This window comes from Bombina bombina, chromosome 1 (assembly GCF_027579735.1).
Source record: "Bombina bombina isolate aBomBom1 chromosome 1, aBomBom1.pri, whole genome shotgun sequence".
Taxonomy (NCBI): domain Eukaryota; kingdom Metazoa; phylum Chordata; class Amphibia; order Anura; family Bombinatoridae; genus Bombina; species Bombina bombina.
Genome location: NC_069499.1, coordinates 552,296,784 through 552,319,591, shown reverse-complemented (window position 1 = coordinate 552,319,591; position 22,808 = coordinate 552,296,784). Strand labels below are relative to the sequence as shown.

Here is a 22,808-nt window from a genome sequence, read left to right as displayed (position 1 = left end):
TTTTCTTTAATATTATGGACATGTTCATATATTCTCCTTTTTATTTTTATTTTTGTGCGGCCTACATAATACAGGCCACACCCACACTCAAGAAGATAGACTACATATGTGGAATGACAGTTACTTCTAACTTTGATGTTAAACTTTTGTGTCTGATCAGAGTTCATAAATGTAGGAGAACTATTTATATGTTGACACATGACACATTTGGACCTGCCACATTTAAAGGTTCCTTTTTTACTTGTCAACCAACTAGAGTTGTTGTTACCATTTTCTGATCCTTTTTTCAGTTTACTCGGAGCTAGGATGTTTTTTAGATTTCTCCCTTTCTTGAATGTTATATCTGGGCCATTCCCTAATTGACTTCCTAGGAGGGGATCCGCTTTTAAAATAGACCAATGTTTATTAAGTATCTTCCTAATTTGTTTAGCTCCCTCATTATATGTTGTAATTCTTCTAAGATGAAAGAGGCTATTTTGCTTTCTGAACCTAAAAGCACCACACTTGAGCTCCAACCTGAACACCCCCCAAACATGACACTGGAGTATTTGAGATACTTCCTTCATCACTAAGGAATAGCGTGTTCCTCACTGATGATTGATATATGCCACAGCCATGATATTGTCCGATGAGACTCTTCCTGTAGAAGAGATAAGCTCTGGAGAGCCCTGAAGATCGCACAGAGCACCAACACATTTATAGGTAACCTCACCTCCTGAAATAACCAAACTCCCTGTGCTCTCTTAGATCCCCACACTGTGCCCCATCCTGAAAGGCGTGCGTCTGTCATTATTATTGTCCAAGATAGATGAAGAAAGAATGGCCCTAGATAGATGGTTTGGTGATTTATCCTCCAAGAAAGAGAACGTCTTGTGGTAGGATCCAACAGAATCCTTTGAGAAAACTGATTGTAATCCTTTAAGTTGAAGAGGTCTCATGTGAAACTGAGCAAAAGTAATAGCATCTGATGCCGCAATCATGAGAACCAGTACTTCCATACAGAGAGCTACTATAGGATTGGGAGATGACTGAAGCTTAGCACAAGTGGACTGAAACTTTAATTTTCTCTGATGTGCCATTGACATGAACATTTAGCTGTATTAAGAAAAGGAGGTAACAACTGAGAAAAACAAATGTCAAAAATTGTTGGCATTGGATACCTGTAGGCTCCATAGACCCCAAATGTCCCCTGCATAAACATTCCTATAGCCTCTATATAAATGTGGGATAACTGACAAACCTTGTCCCCTGGCAATGAAGAACAGTGTCACAGTGTGCCTGCTAATAGCTTGTGGGTGGAAGAGAGTGCAAATAGAGAAAGTAGCTTTTACCTGTGTTGCCCCCCCCATCTACTAATCTTACCTCTGCAGTATGACTCCAGTAGAAAGCACATCCAGTGCTGTGTACTGTGCAGAGGAATGCTTTAAGGAATATCTTGATGGCCCAACAGGAGAAGGCTAGGGGACCAGTTCCTGTGACACCTGTGCAGGCTTGTGACTAACTCCTTACCTGATGTAATTGTGACACTATCCTATACTCCATTATCCACTCTGTCTTACAGTAGCAGCTTGAAAGGAGAGCACAGGCCGCAAATCAATCTGAGATCAACTTTCTGTGAAGAATCTGGAGCATCTCTCATCTTCACCCACTTCTTGGGAGGCAAAGATTAAACTGTCTAATCAGTGAGGTGGTAGGGATTGAATACTCTTGGAGTTTTAGGAAATCTTTACCTACTAGTGGCCAGGAGTTGAATTCCAGAAGAAATTAACTTGGGAACTCTCACCACCTTATGAAAGAAATAAGGATTAAAATGGTTCAGTAAAAGGCTAGAACATTAATAAAGGATACTTTATTTGTAAACATTGTGTTATTGCTGCCCATTAGTCTTTAAGATTTAAATATAATTTTTGTCATAAACAGAGACTCAATAATAAAAAACAATTAATGATACATACTTAAGTTGTAACTTTTATAGCTATTTTAAAAAAGAGAAAACAAGTTTGGTCATGAGAAGAAAAAAAGCTTGTTGACTACTGTTTTCAAGACCTCATGTAGCTTGGGTGGAGTGGAACTTTATAGGGGTGTGGAAGATAAACATAAGTGGGTGGGTAGGTGAGCATGAGGATAACTTAAAATAAGCATTTGCCCCTATTTTAGACATGTTACTTAGAATACTGTGTCAGTGATTTTTTTTTCTCTTACAAATTTAAAAAAAAAAATTTAAAGTGAGAAACTGCAGACTACATTATTCATTCTCGGGAAAGAGCAAACTTGTCTTTGTAGGTAATAAGTTTAGAAGAGCAAGTTAAATTAAATTAAATTCTTATGTGAGGATCCTAAACCCAGTACATGATAAAAAAAGGCAAATCAGCTTTGCAGTGACTTTAAGCAAAGTGATATATGTTGTAGGAAACAGATAATATTACCTGTGAATAATCTATTATTTAGGCATTTGAACAGCTAATAGTTTATTCATATAGCGATCTAGTGGTACTGGTATCCAATAATATCTCCATCCCTGATTTAACAACCCTTACATGGGTCTAAATATGGAATTCCCTGTATTAGATAGAGAAGGATATCAAACAGTTTTTCATAAATTAATTACTCTTAAATCAATAAAACATGTGCCATTCCTCTTACCTTAGGCAAGGTATAAGCTTCCTTTTAATAAACCTGTTTTTGTACTATTTTGCTTTATTGATAAAACACTAGCAATCTCCACACAGTTGAGGAACCCGTTTGAGGTTTTTAATACATACAACTTGTGGTGAATAAGGATGTAACTTAATTCTAGCACTTCTTAGTTTTTTACATTGAGGAGTTTATGCAACATTTTTTTAATGCTTATTTTAGTTGATTGCTGAGAAACAACAACCAAAAACCTTGGTATTTTATGGACAGAACATTAAATGGATTACACCTTTCAGCTTGGATGAACTTTTACAATTGAGAGCCCACTATCCAAAGGCCCCATTAGTGGTGGGAAATACCAACATTGGTAAGTAGTTACTAAGGATCAGAAAATATGGAAATTTGTTAGAAATGCCAGTTTTCTTCATGTCTTGAGGGTGCTTTCTCTTTATATCTAGACATAACAGCACCAATAAATTGCTTAAAGGGACAGTCTACGCCAGAATTTTTATTGTTTAAAAAGATAGATTTATTACCTATTCTCCAGTTTTGCATAACCAACACTGTTATAATAATACCGTATTTACCTCTGTTATTACCTGGTTTCTAAGCCTCTGCAGACTGCCCCCTTATCTCAGTTCTTTTGACAGACATGCATTTTAACCAAACAGTGATGACTATTAAATAACTCCACTGGAGTGAGCACAGTTATCTATATGGCACACATAAACTAGCAGTGTCTAACTGTCAAAATCTATCAAAATGCACTAAGATAAGAGGCAGTTCAACAGATTAGAAATTAGCAAATTAATTTACCTAGGTTTAACTTTCCACAAAGAATACCAAGAGAGCAAAACAAATTTGATGATAAAAGTAAATTGGAAAGTTGTTTAAAAGTGCATGACCTACCTGAATCATGAAAGTTTACTTTTGACTAGACTGTCCCTTTAACCAATTGTTCTAGGAAATTAAATATAGTTATAATCCTAGAAGCATGTATAGGTTTAAATTAAATGAAGAAAACAAATTTTCTTTTAAAAGGAGATTAAATACTAAATACATTTCAAAGTTATGAGGGCCACCATTTTGGAACTTAGGTTACACTGCAGGTATCTGAATGAGAGATGCTGTGCATGTAAAATCACATCAGGATTGATAAAAAAAAGAGGATGCCTCATAGTGTAATATGTCCTCAATGGGTCTGTAAGCATAAATGATAGAAAGCTTACCAGATGGAGTTGCACCGTACTGTGACCGGTGCCAGCGAGCAGGCTAGCACTCAGCAGTGGCTAGTACACTGTTCTGGATGTCCCCTATCGATGTTGTCAGCCAAAATCCAATGTTGGATGTATTTCAGAAAGGAGTGGAATATGCCTCTGTATCCACCGATAGGGTCAGTGTCAGGACAAACAAAAGGACAACTTTCGATATCAAATATGATAAAAACAACGCTTTAATCTTTAAGCAACGTGTTTCTCGACCAAAACAGGTCGTTTCTACAGGCAATAAAATGGATACAAAGCATCTCAATTAGCAACATTAAATACATTTTTAACAATAAAAAACGGAAGATGTCACATTTCAAAAGGACCAATGGTAACGGTAATTTGATCTGTTAGTTTGAACATGCAACGTTCTTGTATCAGCAATAACTCAGGTGTTATATATTAATTACAACTTTCTAAAGCTGGTGTATACCTTCTGACGTCTCTTGTAAGAGAGTATAATGATTATAACAGAAAAGCAATCTGTACTTTAATAAGACTTTACTAGTAGTTGATCGACATAAGAAACCCTTATTCTCACAAAGATAAAATCTACACATTAGTAAAACATTACTAATAAATAGTCCATATGAGAGATCATTGTTCTTATGGTGGTGTCTCAGTAAGTACAACATGGGTGCATATATATATATATAGAGAGAGAGAGAGAGAGAGAGAGAGAGAGAAACACATTGTACTTCCAAGGATGATCCCGTGTCCTAACCCACAATCTGAGACTCTATATGTATGGATGTCGTTAACCGTGAAATTACACGTATATATGGTTAATCCAAAAAAATAAAAAGAACGAATGTATATCAAAGATTGAAAAATCTATAATAAGGGTTGCTGTGTGCGTGTGTGTGTGTGTCAAAAATATGTATGTGGTTTGGTCAATCTGGGATTTCTTTGCAAATCCCAAGTCTATAGTTAGTGTCATGTTGTCTTGGTTATCTATTTGGTTTAAAACAAATAGATAACCAAGACAACATGAAACTAACTATACACTCGGGATTTGCATAAAATCCAAGATTGTAACGCTCGTGGGATATTCCTCTATCAGACCAAACTCGGCCAGGAGTCTTGTTATCCCGGCGTCGAGCCGGAATGATAGGGAATATCCCAGAGCAGAGAAAGTTAGTGAGATGAGGAAGGCGGCACTCACCACAGGCAGGACAGTCCCCAGCGGCAACAGCAGAGCAGTCCAAGGATGAACCACTAGAATGGTCAGGCAGGCAGGGTTTGGCAACAGCAAAGCAGTCGAAGGATAAACCACTAGAATGGTCAGGTAGGCAGGGTTTGGCAACAGAAAAGCAGTCCAGCAGATTGAGGGTTAAGGCAGGTAGAGTAGTCAGACAGGCAGTTTCAGCAATAGTAATCAATCCAGCAGTTAAGGGTTAAGACAGGTAGAGTAGTCGGACAGGCAGGTTCATCAACAGTAATCAATCCAGCAGTTTAAGGGTTAAGGCAGGAGAGTAGTCAGGGCAGGCAGGTTCAGCAATAGTAATCAATTCAGCAGTTAAGGGTTTAGGCAGGTAGAGTAGTCAGACAGGCAGGTTCAGCAACAGTAATCAATCCAGCAGTTAAGGGTTAAGGCAGGTAGAGTAGACAGACAGGCAGGTTCAGCAACAGTAATCAATCCAGCAGTTAAGGGTTAAGGCAGGTAGAGTAGTCAGATAGGCAGGTTCAGCAACAGTAATCAGGCACTTAGAAAGAACGATCTGTCGCACCCAGGAGTACACAAAGTAACACCTATACTTGGGCAGTGACAGATCCTTTGTGGAAAGTTTAAATAGGCATAGGATTCGCGCCACTGAGGTCTGACCAGCATCAGGAGCGTGCGGCGATGACGTCAGCACCGCACGCATCTGAGCTGACACTGCCACTGGCAACGAGCAGGGAAGGAGATGCTGCGCCCCTAGCAATGGCTAGAGCGGTGCGGCGTGACACAGATTGACCAAACCACATACATATTTTTGACACACGGCGACCCTTATTATTGATTTTCAATCTTTGATATGCATTCATTCTTTTGATTTTTTTGGGATTAACCATATATACATGTAATTTCACGTTAACGACATCCATACATATAGAGTCTCAGATTGTGGGTTAGGACACTGGATCATCCTTGGAAGTACAATGAGTTTCTATCTCTCTATATATATACACATACGTAAAAATAGGGTTTTCATTGAGTCACTATTTGCTAATTTAGCTATAACATTATGCTAAATACTGATTCACATATGCACTCATGTTGTACTTACTGAGACACCATAAGAACAATGATCTCTCATATGGACTATTTATTAGTAATGTTTTACTAATGTGTAGATTTTATCTTTGTTAACTCTGTGTTTTTTCAGACACTTGTGAGAATAAGGGTTTCTTATGTCGATCAACTACTAGTAAGGTCTTATTAAAGTACAGATTGTTTTTCTGTTATAATCATTATACTCTCTTACAAGAGACTTCAGAAGGTATACGCCACCTTTAGAAATTTGTAATTAATATATAACACCTGAGTTATTGCTGATACAAGAACGTTGCTTGTTCAAACTCACAGATCAAATTATCGTTACTATTGGTTCTTTTGAAATATGACAACTTCCGTTTTTTATTGTTACAAATGTATTTAATGTTGCTAATTGAGATGCTTTGTATCCATTTTATTGCCTGAAGAAACAACCTGTTTTGGTCGAGAAACCCGTTGGTTAAAGATTAAAGCGTTGTTTTTATCATATTTGATATCGGAAGTTGTCCTTTTGTTTGTCCTGACACTGACCCTATCGGTGGATACATAGGAAAACTCCACTCCTTTCTGAAATACATCCAACATTGGATTCTGGCTGACAACATCGATCAGAGACATCCAGAACAGTTTACTAGCCACTGCTGAGTGCTAGCCTGCTCGCTGGCACCAGTCACAGTATGGTGCAACTCCATCTGGTAAGCTTTCTACCATTTATGCTTACAGACCCATTTAGGACATATTACACTATGAGGCACCCTCTTTTTCGTTTATCAATCCTATATATTACCCTCACACCGGGTTCAAGTGGAGCGGACTCATCTAAAGCACACATTATGTCAAAGGACTTACTCTATTGGATAATTGTTTTCTTTCCACGAGCAAACTTTGGTAACGTTCCACATACCATCTTATCATTGATAAGTGTGCCCCTATAGGAATTCCCCTCCTGGGAATTTTAAAATCACATCAGCACTCGGAAAGCAGTGAAAGCTAGACTTCAACACGTAGGGACAACCCATAACTATAGGAGTCAGGGGAATAATCTAGAATATATGCATATAAAATGTATTAAATGTTACATGTCCCTTTAATTTTGGTATGTTTAGTTTTCATAGAAAGCAGTTGTATATTATTAAACATAAACACAGTTAAAATGAATGTATTTTACATGTATATTTACATTTCTATCAACTAGGAACTTGAAATGAGAAAAGGGCATTTTTCACTCCTGTCATGATTTTTCATTTGGAGAGGATTGAGGATCTTCAATGCATGTGAAATACACTACAAGATGGTAAGTAGCTATTAGAACTAAGCATGCATGTGGGTGTGAGTATATACACTGTAGTGTACTAAACAGGATCAAGTCCTTAAAATTGCTGCATTTAATGCAAAGAAACAATAATGAGAATAAAAATGAAACTTCAAGCTAATATATTTAAGAACTTTATATTAAGAATTGTGGTATATTAGTGTGCCATGTTAGTGTTAAAATAAAAATATAAAAGCAACAACGATATCAGTCATAACACACCCATCTTTTGTCAGAATGATGCCCATGAAAACTGTCTTACGTAGGTGAAAAAAAAAAGTGTGAGTTAAAAGGTCAGAATTCCAATATTCAAGCCACACCATTATGAGGCAATTGATTGTAAGTGTAACGATAATACATGTATATTATATCCACATCAAGGATTAGCATCCTGGAAATCAAATGTTGAATCCAATCCTAACAGAACACATATTTTTTAGTTTTTAAATGGTTATTTTTCCAGATCATTTAGTACCACTTATCGGTTCATGGACACAAACTTTGCTACATGAAGAATTTAAAATAGAGATCCACATTACATCATTATTGTGACTCACCCTCACAGAGCTCGTTTCCATTGATCAATTAAGAATGGAGCCATAAGCTACCGAAGTTGCCGGCAACTAAAAGTAATTTACGGCTCCATTTTAGTACCAGGTTTCCATAGAATTATTTAGCACATTGCGTGCAGTCGCCCATTTCGTGTAGTTGTAAGTTAGCGTTGTGTTTACGCTTCCACCCGATGCCGAATTTCTTCAAAATTAATAGGTTACTATGGTAACCCGACCTTACACTACACTTGATCGTATATACGGCGCCATATACAAGTGTGGGGCATATATTTTACCCGTTGCTCACTGTTAAAATAAAAGCAAACACCTAACGCATGCGTTATATCTACTTCTCAACCACCATCCCCCCAACCAAAATAACTAATAAATGTATTAACCCCTAATCTGCCAACCCCCATATCACAAAGTATCTATTAAAGTTATTAACATATAAACCGCCAAGCCCCCACATCACAGCTAACAATAAAATATATTAACCTCTAAACCGCCATTCCCCCACATAGCAATCTACCTAATTTAAACTATCAACCCCTAATTCGCCATTCACCCACATCGCAATCTACCTATTTAAACTATTAACCCCTAATGCACCATTCACCTACATGGCAATCTACCTATTTAAATTATTAACTCCTAACCCGCCATCCCCCCACAACGCAAATAACTAATCACTAAGCCCCCTAACTTAATACCCCCTTAAAGTAACCCCATTACAAAAAATCAGCAAATAGGATTTCAGTAGCTCTCATCCTATTGGCTGATTTGAAAATATCAGCCAATAGGAACTCAAGGTACCCCAATATAAAAAACGGATACCTTGCATTCAAGCTTCAGTGTGCGGTGGCGATCGCACAAAGAGGATCGTCCACGCTAGATGGCTCTGCAGTTGCCAATCCTGTTCCTCGGTCACCTCCTCGTTGCCTTGATCCTGGATGGAGATAGAAGAGGTACCCGAGCTGGATGAAGATATTACCGCCTGGAAGAAGACCTTCAGCGCCTGGAAGACCTTCTCCGCCGGACGTCAGGAACAGTGAGTACCTATTTGAGGGTTAGACTTAGGTTTTATTTTTATTTATTTGGATGGTTTTTTTTTTTAGATTAGGACTTATTTTAATGGGGTGCAAAAGAGCTGATTGCCCTTTTAAGGACAATGCCCATACACATTCCCCTTTAGGGGCAATGGGTAGCTTGTGTTTTTTTTAGTGTTAGGTTTTTTATTTTAGGGGGTTTGGTGAGTTGGGGGGTTTACTGTTAGGGGTTAATTTTTTATTTTTAGGTAAAAGAGCTGATCACTTTAGAGCAATGCCCTACAAAAGGCCCTTTTAAGGGCTATTGGTAGTTTAGTCTTAGATTAGGGGATGTTTTTATTTGGGGGGGGGGCTTTTTTATTTTTATAGGGGTATTAGATTAGGTTTAATTTTTTTATTTTTGATCATTTGGTTTATTTTTTTCTGTAATTTTAGACTTTTTAATTTTTTGTCATTTTAGATTTAATTATTGTAATTTAATATTAGGTTTTATTTTTAAATTAATGTTAGGCTTTTTTATTTAAATTGTAACTTGGTATTTATTTAATTTATGTAATGGGGGTTAATTTAGGGGGGTGTTAGGTTAGGGGCCTTAGTGATTAGTTATTTGCGTCGTGGGGGGTGGCGAATTCACCCAAATCGCAATAGGTAGATTGTGATGTGGGTGAATGGCGGATTAGGGGTTAATAGTTGAAATAGGTATATTACGATGTTGGGGAATGGTGGATTAGGGGTTAATAATTTAAATAGGTAGATTGTGTTGTGGGTGAATGGCGGACTAGGGGTTAATAGTTTAAATAGGTACATAGTTTTTAATATGCTAGCGTGAAACACAAACAGCATAGAACTTAACCTGTATTAGTGTTGGCAAATGTAGGCATTTTGAAAACAAATTTAAATTCCAAGCAGAAAAACAAGGTTAATGGTAGTAAAGCTAAGGCATTCACTGAATGTAAAACAAAAGATTGAAAACTGATTATACAGTATATTTTTGCCATTTTTCTTGTGTTCTCTTCTCTTGTACTTTATTAAAGGATTACTTTCTGTTATAATTTTTAAGCTAAACAACTAACATATTAAAGTTAATAAACATTAATTAAAACCTACTGACCTATATTTTCTCCAAACAAAGTTTCATAACGTTCTAAAAGTTATATCTTTTATTTGCCGATGATGTCACGTTATCCTGCCCACTATTTTCAGCACTGAGTGTTCAAAATACTTAAACCAATAACTTTGTGTTTAAAGCGCCATTTTGAAACCTAGGTATTGTAAACGGATTGGTACAGAGCAAAGGACACCCACGGAGTGGGTTTGGAAAACAATTAAATTTGCGGACAAGATTTCTGACATACGGTAGAGCCAGTGACGTGCAGTGAGGTCAGAGGTTGGTGAGGCACTAGATATGATACGCTGGAGAATCACATGTACAGAGGGCCGCAAGTACCCCCAACAGGGCAGGTTTAATTATAGCTGAACCAGTGCACAGGTGACATAATCAGGTGATGGGTGAGAGCAAGTTAGTAACCACTGCGTTACTGATCAGCTGATTACTTCACCTGTGCACTAAATCAGCTATAATGAAAACCTGGCCTGTTGGGGGTACTTGAGGACCATTGTTGAGAAACACTGCACTAAAGCACCAGCTGATCGGAAATGTATTGATTACCTGGAGAATAAAGCACACATACTCTGCTCACTGACACCCACACACACTTTGCTCACATACACACTCACACAATTCTGTGGCACAGTGCCAGTTACTGAGCAATTAGAATGATCCCCAATCTCTTCTCTACTCACTACTGTATTGTAAAAATAGAAATAATTTACCATACAAGTTTTACACAAAGGACAAGTTATCAATACTGCCAACACAGCTGCTGCAATATGGTGTTCAAGAAACGCACGTGCACATCCCACTTAGGTATGCTTTTCAACAAAAGGACCAAAAGAATGAAGTACATAATAATAAAAGTAAAATATAAAGTTTTTTTGTTTTTTTTTTGTGTGCAATTTCTATCTGAATGATGGAAATGTAATTATGACTTTCATGTTCCTTTCAAAAACTAATTTGATTTGCTGACATGGGGCCAGTAATAGTTGATGCTAATTCTTAAAATATAAATAACAAGAAAAGTCTATTAAAATAGCATGCTCTACCTCAATCATGAAAGTTTAATTTTAAATGTCTTCCTTTGACTATGTGTTTAACCAGTTACTTTACAGTGGCATTATTTCTAAAAACATTTAACTGCAATAATTACATATATTTTTAAATGACTCATCTCCTTTTTTATTAATATAAACTTGTATAAAAGTAGCACATATTAAAAACACAATGCAACAGCTTTCAATTGATTTGTGAATTACAAGTTAACAGCAGTCTTTAAATAAATGGAGACACAGAGAAAAATAAAAATAGATACTGCATCCTCTGACTGAACAGACATAACATATATGGAGTTTGTACCTAATTAAATCAAATAACTATGAAAAAGGGAGGCTTAGCAATATTCAATGTCAAAATCTTTAATTTAAATAATGTGGACACTGCACACTTAACTTCAAACTCTGGGTTTTAAATTATGGATTTAAATTTGAATTGACCTTTTGACTTCCTGTCTTTTTTGGGTTATGCTCACTTACTGTCCCCCCCCCCCCCCTGTTAATGAGCTGTATCTGAACACAATTTGTGAATAACAAGAGATGTAGAATACTACTTTACTCTTCTGCTTGCTGTCATCTGTTCTTAGGCTACCTCAGCTTCCAGTTGTGTCACATGACCCTGCTCACTGCATCCTCCTGATTAATCTATATATCCTTCACTTCCTAGGAGGCATCAAGAGGGGTGCCTCCTATTGGTCCCAATTTTTGCTGCTAATATATTGACAGAACACAGGTGGCGCTGCAGCACAGCTTTTCCTTTGACCCATGTACTGCAATGGAGAGAAGCGTTCCTGTACCTGCCTCTCCATAGCATTACATGGGGGGAAAATATTATTTTTTTTTGGACTTTTTTTTGTTTTAATTAAAATTTAATTGAGCTTTGGCCACATATGGCAGGGTAGGCACTGCCTCCCCTGCCTCCTATGAGTGCACGTCCCTGGGTAGAGCTATGTTAATGAAATGCTATTGATAAAAAGCGTATTTGGGGTAGTTAGTTAGTAACAGGCATAGAAAATATTTACTTACAGTGGCCCTTTAAGTTTTATCTCTCCTCTTTTACACTCTTCTGTTTATCTCCCCTGTTTTATATAACTCTCCCAGTTAGTGCTTACCCTGCAACCTATTTCTTGCTCACTCCTTATATTATTACATCCATTTTCCATTACCTACACCCCTGTGCATAGCCTTATAATTTCCTTTTGTCTCCATTTAACTATTTCTCTGTCTACTTCTCTTTATCGTTTTCTTACCTTGCAATTTATTGTGGAGCACGTTTAACTAATATTATTCAGGATACCTGCTCTTAGCCAGGTTTCCATAGCATAATGACACTTCCCCCTGTTTCTGAGACATGCAGATGAAGTCCATAATGGCACGCTTTTTAATCTGTTTTATACCTGTGTTGTTCTGGAGTTGTAACAAAATAATTACAGACCAAATGGATTATGCAATTACATAGGGCTAGATTACAAGTGGTGCACTAACGTTAGCGCTATTGCAATATCGTGACCACGCTAACTAGCATATTACAAGTTAAAAGTAAATGCGTACCGCGACTGAAGACCTTGCATAAAGGGTTAGGGCTTAAAATAAATGTGCACCAAACACAACATAAATATATTAAAATAAAATGTTACACTCGTGTTTTCTAATGAAATTATTCATTTAAATACAGGTATACCTCACTTTACAGCGCTTCGCTAATACCTCCAAGGATTTTGAAACAGTGCTGTAATCATCGTGAGATTGCGAGAAAAGTGACTGGCACCATTTTGTTATGCACAGTTCACTCTGTACATCATTACAGTGCAATCTGTGTCTCAGTGCTATAGCGCGGCAAATTTTACTACAGTAATTGTCACTATTTTACAGGTACATTATTTATTGAATACTAATTAATTACTGTGCTGTGCTAGTGTTAAACTAAACTTATAGCTATTGCACCACTAATATATGTTAGTTCAAACATGTTTTCAAGTTTTTTAAACACACTGGCAAGTGAAAAGAAAGCTAAAACTGCCCTGTTTCACTTTAAGGCGATTTTCACTTTACAGCGGGGCTCCGGTCCCTAACCTTCTGTATGAGCGGGGTATACCTATATTAATACAACCTTTTTTTAAGGGTTAACATTTGTATTGTATATGACACAATATTTTAATGGAAAGGACTATATTGTGTGTGTATATATATATATATATATATATATATATATATATATATATAATTATAAATATATACTGTATATGTGTAAATATGTGTGTGTGTATATATATATATATATATATATATATATATATACACATACACACAGAGAGAAGCACACTCACAGGAACGAACAACTGGCTCAATACTATTGTTAGCCTGTTCTGTGGCGATTTACCACCTGGGTGCGGCTTCTTTTAGCCCAGTAATGCTTTTACAGAGAAGAACTTTCCTGTAGTACATCAGTCTGATCCCGCCTATTACGGTCAGTCCAGCACCGAAATACCAGGCAATTCCTCTCTGAACAAGGAACACAGCAACCCCAGACAATCGTTTCGGCCTTCGTTGGGCCTCGTCAGTGAGGTGTAGCCATATTCCTCTAAGCACACTGAGGAAGGAGTCTACGTCTGGTTTCCCCTTTATTTCCATAGGGAGACTAAATACATACAGAGAGAAGCACACTCACAGGAACGAACAACTGGCTCAATACTATTGTTAGCCTGTTCTATGGAGATTTACCACCTGGGTGCAACATCTTTTAGCCTAGTAATGCTTTTTACAGAGAATAACTTTCCTGTAGTACATCAGTCTGATCCCGCCTATGAAGGCTGAAACGATCGTCTGGGGTTGCTGTGTTCCTTGTTCAGAGAGAAATTGCCTGGTATTTCGGTGCTGGACTGACCGTAATAGGCGGGATCAGACTGATATACTACAGGAAAGTTCGACTCTGTGAAAACCATTACTGGGCTAAAAAGCTGCAACCAGGTGGTAAATCGCCATAGAACAGGTTAACAATGGTATTTAGCCAGTTATTCGTTTCTGTGAGTGCACTTCTCTCTGTATTTATTTAGTCTCCCTATGGGTAAAAGGGGCAACCAGACGTGGACTCCTTGCTCAGTGTGCTTAGAGGAATATGGCTACACCTCACTGACGAGGCCCAATGAAGGGTGAAACAATTGTCTGGGTTTGCTGTGTTCCTTGTTCAGAGAGGAATTGCCTGGTATTTCGGTGCTGGACTGGCCGTAATAGGCGGGATCAGACTGATATGCTACAGGAAAGTTCTACTCTGTGAAAAGCATTACTGGGCTAAAAAGCTGCACCCAGGTGGTAAATCACCATAGAACAGACTAACAATGGTATTGGGCCAGTTGTTCGTTTCTGTGAGTGCAATTCTCTCTGTATGTATTTAGTCTCCCTATGGGAAAAAGGGGCAACCAGACGTGGACTCTTTGCTCAGTGTGCTTAGAGGAATATGGCTACACCTCACTGACAAGGCCCAATGAAGGCTGAAATGATCGTCTGGGGTTGCTGTGTTCCTTGTTCAGAGAGGAATTGCCTGGTATTTCGGTGCTGGACTGACCATAATAGGCGGGATCAGACTGATATACTACAGGAAAGTTTGACTCTGTGAAAAACATTACTAGGCTAAAAAGCTGCACCCAGGTGGTAAATCGCCATAGAACAGGCTAACAATGGTATTTAGCCAGTTATTCGTTTCTGTGAGTGCACTTCTCTCTGTATGTATTTAGTCTCCCTATGGGAAAAAGGGGCAACCAGACGTGGACTCCTTGCTCAGTGTGCTTAGAGGAATATGGCTACACCTCACTGACGAGGCCCAATGAAGGGTGAAACAATTGTCTGGGTTTGCTGTGTTCCTTGTTCAGAGAGGAATTGCCTGGTATTTCGGTGCTGGACTGACCGTAATAGGCGGGATCAGACTGATATGCTACAGGAAAGTTCTACTCTGTGAAAAGCATTACTGGGCTAAAAAGCTGCACCCAGGTGGTAAATCACCATAGAACAGGCTAACAATGGTATTGGGCCAGTTGTTCGTTTCTGTGAGTGCAATTCTCTCTGTATATATATATATATATATATATATATATATATATACACACACACACACACACACTTTGAAGCCCTTTCACTCAAATACCTTAAAACATAAAAAAATATTTTTATTCAATTAGAATATTTATAATATGTTTTACTGTGTATTTACTAGGGTTGCACCAATACCATTTTTTTAAGACCGAGTACAAGTACCGATACTTTTTTCAAATACTCGCTGATACCAATTACTGATACTTTTTAAAAAAAATTCATGTGACAGTTTCTCAAGCACAATACAGACTAATGAGATAAGATAGCTTATTTGTAATTATGAAGAACTGTAACTAAAATGACATTATGAAATAAAAACAGTTTTATTTGCTTGTTGTCACAAAGTTGTAAAACCTCGAAGAAATTTCACAGAACATGTTTATAAATATATGAAATATATTAATAACAACAACAATAAATAGCAAATGTATATCGCAACCAATCAAAAGTGCAATACAGTTAAAAATACAATAGTGCACTGTTTAATCATGGGGAACATTACTATGGGATAGATAGAGAACGCAAACAAGAGGGGGAGAGAGAGAGCGCAAAAGAGGGGGGAGAGAGAGAGAGCACAAAAGAGAGAGAGAACGCAAAAGAGAGGGGGGAGAGAGAGCGCAAAAGAGAGGGGGAGAGAGAGCAAAAGAGGGGGAGAGAGGGAGCAAAAGAGAGGGGGAGAGAGGGAGCAAAAGAGAGGGGAGAGAGAGCAAAAGAGAGGTGGAGTGAGAGAGAGCGCAAAAGAGAGGGGGAGAGAGCGCAAAAGAGAGGTGGAACGAGAGAAAGCGCAAAAAAGAGGGGGAAAGAGCACAAAAGAGAGGGGGGAGAGAGAGCAAGGGGTGGGACCGCTGTACTGCAAAATGGCCCGTGTAAATGGGCTTTAGGACTAGTATATATATATATATATATATATATATATATATATATATATATATATATATATATATATATATATATATATATATATATATATTATGGTTTTTTTATTAGATATATATAGACATAAATATTTAAAAGAAAACTACCATCAGGTTGAGCGCACTTGGTCTAACTCGGTGTGGGGGTTAGCACGTAATCGATTTGTTAGGTTTCTTTCATCAGCGCACTCCATTAAAGTCAATGGTTATAAGACGCTAACATGACCACGATATCCAATGTCCTGAAGTTACCAAGTGTTGGGTATTTGTTTGGGAGAGAGAGCAAAAGAGAGGGGGAGAGAGAGCAATAGAGAGGGGGAGAGAGAGAGCAAAAGAGAGGATGGAGAGAGCATAAAAAGAGAGACAGAGCAAAAGAGAGGGGGAGAGAGAGCGCAAAAGAGAGGGGGGGAGAGAGGAGCGCAAAAGACCAGGGGGAGAGAGAGCAAAAGAGAGGGGGAGAGAGAGCAAAAGAGAGGGGGAGAGAGAGAGAGCAAAAGAGAGGGGAGAGAGACAGAGCAAAAGAGAGGGGGAGAGAGCAAAAGAGAGGGGGAGAGAGAGAGCAAAAGAGGGATGGAGAGAAAGAGCAAAAGAGAGGGATGGAGAGAGAGCAAAAAAAGGAGAGACAGCAAAAGAGAGGAGGGAGTGAGAGAGCGCAAAAGAGAGGGGGAGAGAACGCAAAAGAGGGGGGAGAGAGCGCTAAAGAGAGGGGGAGAGAGAGCGCATAAGAGATGGGGAGAGAGAGAGAAATGCAAAAGAGAGGAGGAGAGAGAGAGAGCGCAAAAGAGGGGGGAGAGAGAGTGCAAAAAGAGAGAGAGAACGCAAAAGAGAGGGGGAGAGAGAGCGCAAAAGAGAGGGGGAGAGAAAGTTAAAGAGAGGGGGAGGAGAAAGCAAAAGAGAGGGGAAGAGAGAGAGCAAAAGAGAGGTGGAGCGAGAGAGAGCGCAAAAGAGAGGGGGAGAGAGAGCAAAAGAGAGGTGGAACGAGAGAGAGCGCAAAAAAAGGGGGGGGAGAGAGTACAAAAGAGAGGGGGGGGGAGAGAGAGAGCAAGGGTGGGACTGCTGTACTGCAAAAAATGGCCCGTGTAAACGTGCTTTAGGACTAGTATATATTATATATATATATATATATATATATATATATATATATATATATATATAATGTTTTTTTATTAGATATATATAGAAATAAATATTTAAAAAGAAAAAGAAAATTGTCTTCTATGTAAAGAACATTAGAATACAAAATATGCATAACTACCTTCAGGTTGAGCGCACTTGGTCTAACTCGGTGTGGGGTTAGCACGTAATTGATGTGTTAGGTTTCTTTCATCAGCGCACTCCATTAAAGTAAATGGTTATAAGACGCTAACATGACCGCGATATCCAATGTCCTGAAGTTACCAAGTTTCGGGTCAAAAGTTAACTTCTGGCAGTGTTTTATGCACAAGTAAAATAGTTAAATAGCGCACCACTTGAAGCAAACAGCACTCATACTAGTTGCACAACTTGTTTTTAAAAACATGATCAGTACAATGAGTTTTGCAACTTTGGTTTATTTTAAATCCTTGTCACTTAGTGGTTTCACAATTTACACAGTGAAAACTGTAGAAATCCTGTTTAAGAAGATTAGAATAGTTGTGTCTACTTTCTTCTACAGGAAAATGAATTCCATAACAGTTTATCTTGTTTTTAGATGAAAACCTCGCCAAAAGGGGAAAAGTAATTTTTTCAAATCATTAAAAAAAACAACTTTTAAAATATAAATTAAAATCTTGCATGCTAACCTATTCCCCCGTAGAAGTCAATGGACAGAATAAAAAACATTTCACTCACGTGCTAACCCAAACGCAGATTCTCAAGTGTGCTAACCTGACATGACAATATGAATATTTCACATTCCAGTATTCTTCCCATAGAAGAATATTTTCTATTTATTCATAAATAGATATTTCTACATATATCTGATGCTAATTTGGTACAATATTTATCTATATATCCATCTATATATCTATATATCTATCTATCTATATATCTATCTATCTATCTATCTATCTATATATATATATATATATTATATATATTATACTGTATAATATATATATATATATATATATATATATATATATAAAAACATGGAAGGGAACTGCACTCCAAGACCGGATCAGGTACACATCCTGTGACTCAGTAACATCCAGCCCTGGGTGCTAAATAGCACTCCAAATAAAAAGCTGTGATGTCACCAGAGCCACAGGCAGTTAACCCCAGTCCGGAATGGGTGCAAGAAACAAGGGAGATTACAAATAAAAAGTAATACAACACATAGAAACACCCCAGCACTCACCAGCTAGCTTACAGCTAAGATAAAATCACAACTGGAAAGGTTAGTCACCGCATCTGGCCAAATGGGAAAGCTCAGGCACCACGTCAAGGTCCTTTCCATCGCCTGAGTCCCTAACACAGCCACATCATCATGCGAGCTCACAAAGCCAAACAAACTGAGAACAAAGAAGGGGTGCACAGGTGGCTGTAATCACCCATAGAAAATACAAAACATGGAAGGGAACTGCACTCCAAGACCGGATCAGGTACACATCCTGTGACTCAGTAACATCCAGCCCTGGGTGCTAAATAGCACTCCAAATAAAAAGCTTTGATGTCACCAGAGCCACAGGCAGTTAACCCCAGTCCGGAATGGGTGCAAGAAACAAGGGAGATTACAGATAAAAAGTAATACAACACATAGAAACACCCAGCACTCACCAGCTAGCTCACAGCTAAGATAAAATCACAACTGGAAAGGTTAGTCACCGCATCTGGCCAAATGGGAAAGCTCAGGCACCACGTCAAGGTCCTTTCCATCGCCTGAGTCCCTTACACAGCCACACCATCATGCGAGCTCACAAATCCAAACAAACTGAGAACAAAGAAGGGGTGCACAGGTGGCTGTAATCAACCATAGAAAATACAAAACATGGAAGGGAACTGCACTCCAAGACCGGATCAGGTACACATCCTGTGACTCAGTAACATCCAGCCCTGGGTGCTAAATAGCACTCCAAATAAAAAGCTGTGATGTCACCAGAGCCACAGGCAGTTAACCCCAGTCCGGAATGGGTGCAAGAAACAAGGGAGATTACAAATAAAAAGTAATACAACACATAGAAACACCCAGCACTCACCAGCTAGCTCACAGCTAAGATAAAATCACAACTGGAAAGGTTAGTCACCGCATCTGGCCAAATAGGAAAGCTCAGGCACCACGTCAAGGTCCTTTCCATCGCCTGAGTCCCTAACACAGCCACACCATCATGCGAGCTCACAAAGCCAAACAAACTGAGAACAAAGAAGGGGTGCACAGGTGGCTGTAATCACCCATAGAAAATACAAAACATGGAAGGGAACTGCACTCCAAGACCGGATCAGGTACACATCCTGTGACTCAGTAACATCCAGCCCTGGGTGCTAAATAGCACTCCAAATAAAAAGCTGTGATGTTACCAGAGCCACAGACAGTTAACCCCAGTCCGGAATGGGTGCAAGAAACAAGGGAGATTAAAATAAAAAGTAATACAACACATAGAAACACCCAGCACTCACCAGCTAGCTCACAGCTAAGATAAAATCACAATTGGAAAGGTTAGTCACCGCATCTGGCCAAATGGGAAAGCTCAGGCACCACGTCAAGGTCCTTTCCATCGCCTGAGTCCCTAACACAGCCACACCATCATGCGAGCTCACAAAGCCAAACAAACTGAGAACAAAGAAGGGGTGCACAGGTGGCTGTAATCAACCATAGAAAATACAAAACATGCAAGGGAACTGCACTCCAAGACTGGATCAGGTACACATCCTGTGACTCAGTAACATCCAGCCCTGGGTGCTAAATAGCACTCCAAATAAAAAGCTGTGATGTCACCAGAGCCACAGGCTGTTAACCCCAGTCCGGAATGGGTGCAAGAAACAAGGGAGATTACAAATAAAAAGTAATACAACACATAGAAACACCCAGCACTCACCAGCTAGCTCACAGCTAAGATAAAATCACAACTGGAAAGGTTAGTCACCGCATCTGGCCAAATGGGAAAGCTCAGGCACCACGTCAAGGTCCTTTCCATCGCCTGAGTCCCTAACACAGCCACACCATCATGCGAGCTCACAAAGCCAAACAAACTGAGAACAAAGAAGGGGTGCACAGGTGGCTGTAATCACCCATAGAAAATACAAAACATGGAAGGGAACTGCACTCCAAGACCGGATCAGGTACACATCCTGTGACTCAGTAACATCCAGCCCTGGGTGCTAAATAGCACTCCAAATAAAAAGCGGTGATGTCACCAGAGCCACAGGCAGTTAACCCCAGTCCGGAATGGGTGCAAGAAACAAGGGAGATTACAAATAAAAAGTAATACAACACATAGAACACCCAGCACTCACCAGCTAGCTCACAGCTAAGATAAAATCACAACTGGAAAGGTTAGTCACCGCATCTGGCCAAATGGGAAAGCTCAGGCACCACGTCAAGGTCCTTTCCATCGCCTGAGTCCCTAACACAGCCACACCATCATGCGAGCTCACAAAGCCAAACAAACTGAGAACAAAGAAGGGGTGCACAGGTGGCTGTAATCACCCATAGAAAATACAAAACATGGAAGGGAACTGCACTCCAAGACTGGATCAGGTACACATCCTGTGACTCAGTAACATTCAGCCCTGGGTGCTAAATAGCACTCCAAATAAAAAGCTGTGATGTCACCAGAGCCACAGGCAGTTAACCCCAGTCCGGAATGGGTGCAAGAAACAAGGGAGATTACAAATAAAAAGTAATACAACACATAGAAACACCCAGCACTCACCAGCTAGCTCACAGCTAAGATAAAATCACAACTGGAAAGGTTAGTCACCGCATCTGGCCAAATGGGAAAGCTCAGGCACCACGTCAAGGTCCTTTCCATCGCCTGAGTCCCTAACACAGCCACACCATCATGCGAGCTCACAAAGCCAAACAAACTGAGAACAAAGAAGGGGTGCACAGGTGGCTGTAATCACCCATAGAAAGTACAAAACATGGAAGGGAACTGCACTCCAAGACCGGATCAGGTACACATCCTGTGACTCAGTAACATCCAGCCCTGGGTGCTAAATAGCACTCCAAATAAAAAGCTGTGATGTCACCAGAGCCACAGGCAGTTAACCCCAGTCCGGAATGGGTGCAAGAAACAAGGGAGATTACAAATAAAAAGTAATACAACACATAGAAACACCCAGCACTCACCAGGTATAGTTATATATTGCAGATACATATATACAGTAAGTATAGGAATATTTATTTAGAAATACTTAGCACATACTCTGCTTTGTGCATAACATTAGAATGTGAAATATTTACACTAAATACACAGCATAACACTTTATTAAATATGAATATTGCATAAATATGGTTTTACATGTTTTCATCTACTTGACAGCAAAGGGCTCCAATGCACATATATACGTATATATACACATACACACACACACATACATACCCATCTTTAGACATGTATATGTACGTATTTCAATGTTAAAGCCCTTTGCCTGCCTTTCTTTTTTCTAACACCTGAGATCTCATATCTTTGAGCCCTTATAACGTTTTCTGCAATATTTTTTTTAATAATTTTTATTAGATGGTGTTATAATGAGTGTAACTGTATTGTGTAATGTATTTTTGATGTTTTGTGACACTTTTTTGTTTCGCGAAACAGTTAACCACAGGTCTGAGGATGTGCTAACCTGACGAGCGTTAACTTCAACTTGTAATACGAGCGCAATTTAACTTGCGTGCAAGCAAGCACGAAAACCCGATATTTGCTCGCGTGCAATGATAGAGCTCCAATCGTAATCTGGCCCCCTAATAATTTGACCAGTATGCCCATCATGCATATATACAAATGTAATATAGATTGTTTAATATTTCTCAGGATGGAATTAGCTTGCAAAAGTTTAATTTTAAATGCAAATTATGTTTTTCTTACATGCAGTACAAAAGGATTTGGTTTCAGGTATACTTTTACACTGTTTATGTGCCTTAATGTTCCCTTTTGTGAGACATAAGTTTTGGTTAATTTTCATCAAGGGTAAAATTATACTTTGTACAATGTAAGCGTGGCGCTAATTATCGTTTTGAAGCTTCCTATAGATTTCATTGAGATATGCAAATGGTAAACCACAGGCAAGACTTATGAGGCGCAAATCGAGGAAATAGAGTAAATGTAAACTGCCAAAGGACGTTAAGTGTTACATGAGAAAAAAATATTGTGTCAGACAATGAATTAACGGCAACTATGCAAACACGGCCGTGGTCTGCAAATGTATTATTATAATTTTTTTAGGATAGTGCAAGTCAATAATGATGTGTTTTTCTGCATCTATAGGGATATCAGTAGGAGGAGCCTGCAGTCTCTCTGTGCTTAACGATACATTAAAGGAAGCCATTTCCAATATCCCACTGGAAAAGACCAAAACATTTTGTGCACTCCTCAAGCAGCTGAAAACGCTAGCAGGACGGCAGATCCGGAACGTGGCTGTATGTTCTCAT

General features: G+C 38.9%; 1 protein-coding gene across 1 annotated transcript in view; it reads left to right on the top strand.

The window, feature by feature from the left end:
- Nucleotides 1-22,808, top strand: part of LOC128659728 (aldehyde oxidase 1-like) — a 561,780-nt gene that overhangs the window by 143,297 nt on the left and 395,675 nt on the right. Inside the window, 2 exon segments of the mRNA XM_053713310.1 lie at nucleotides 2,857-3,001; nucleotides 22,645-22,796. Coding sequence (XP_053569285.1) covers nucleotides 2,857-3,001; nucleotides 22,645-22,796 — 297 coding nt within the window.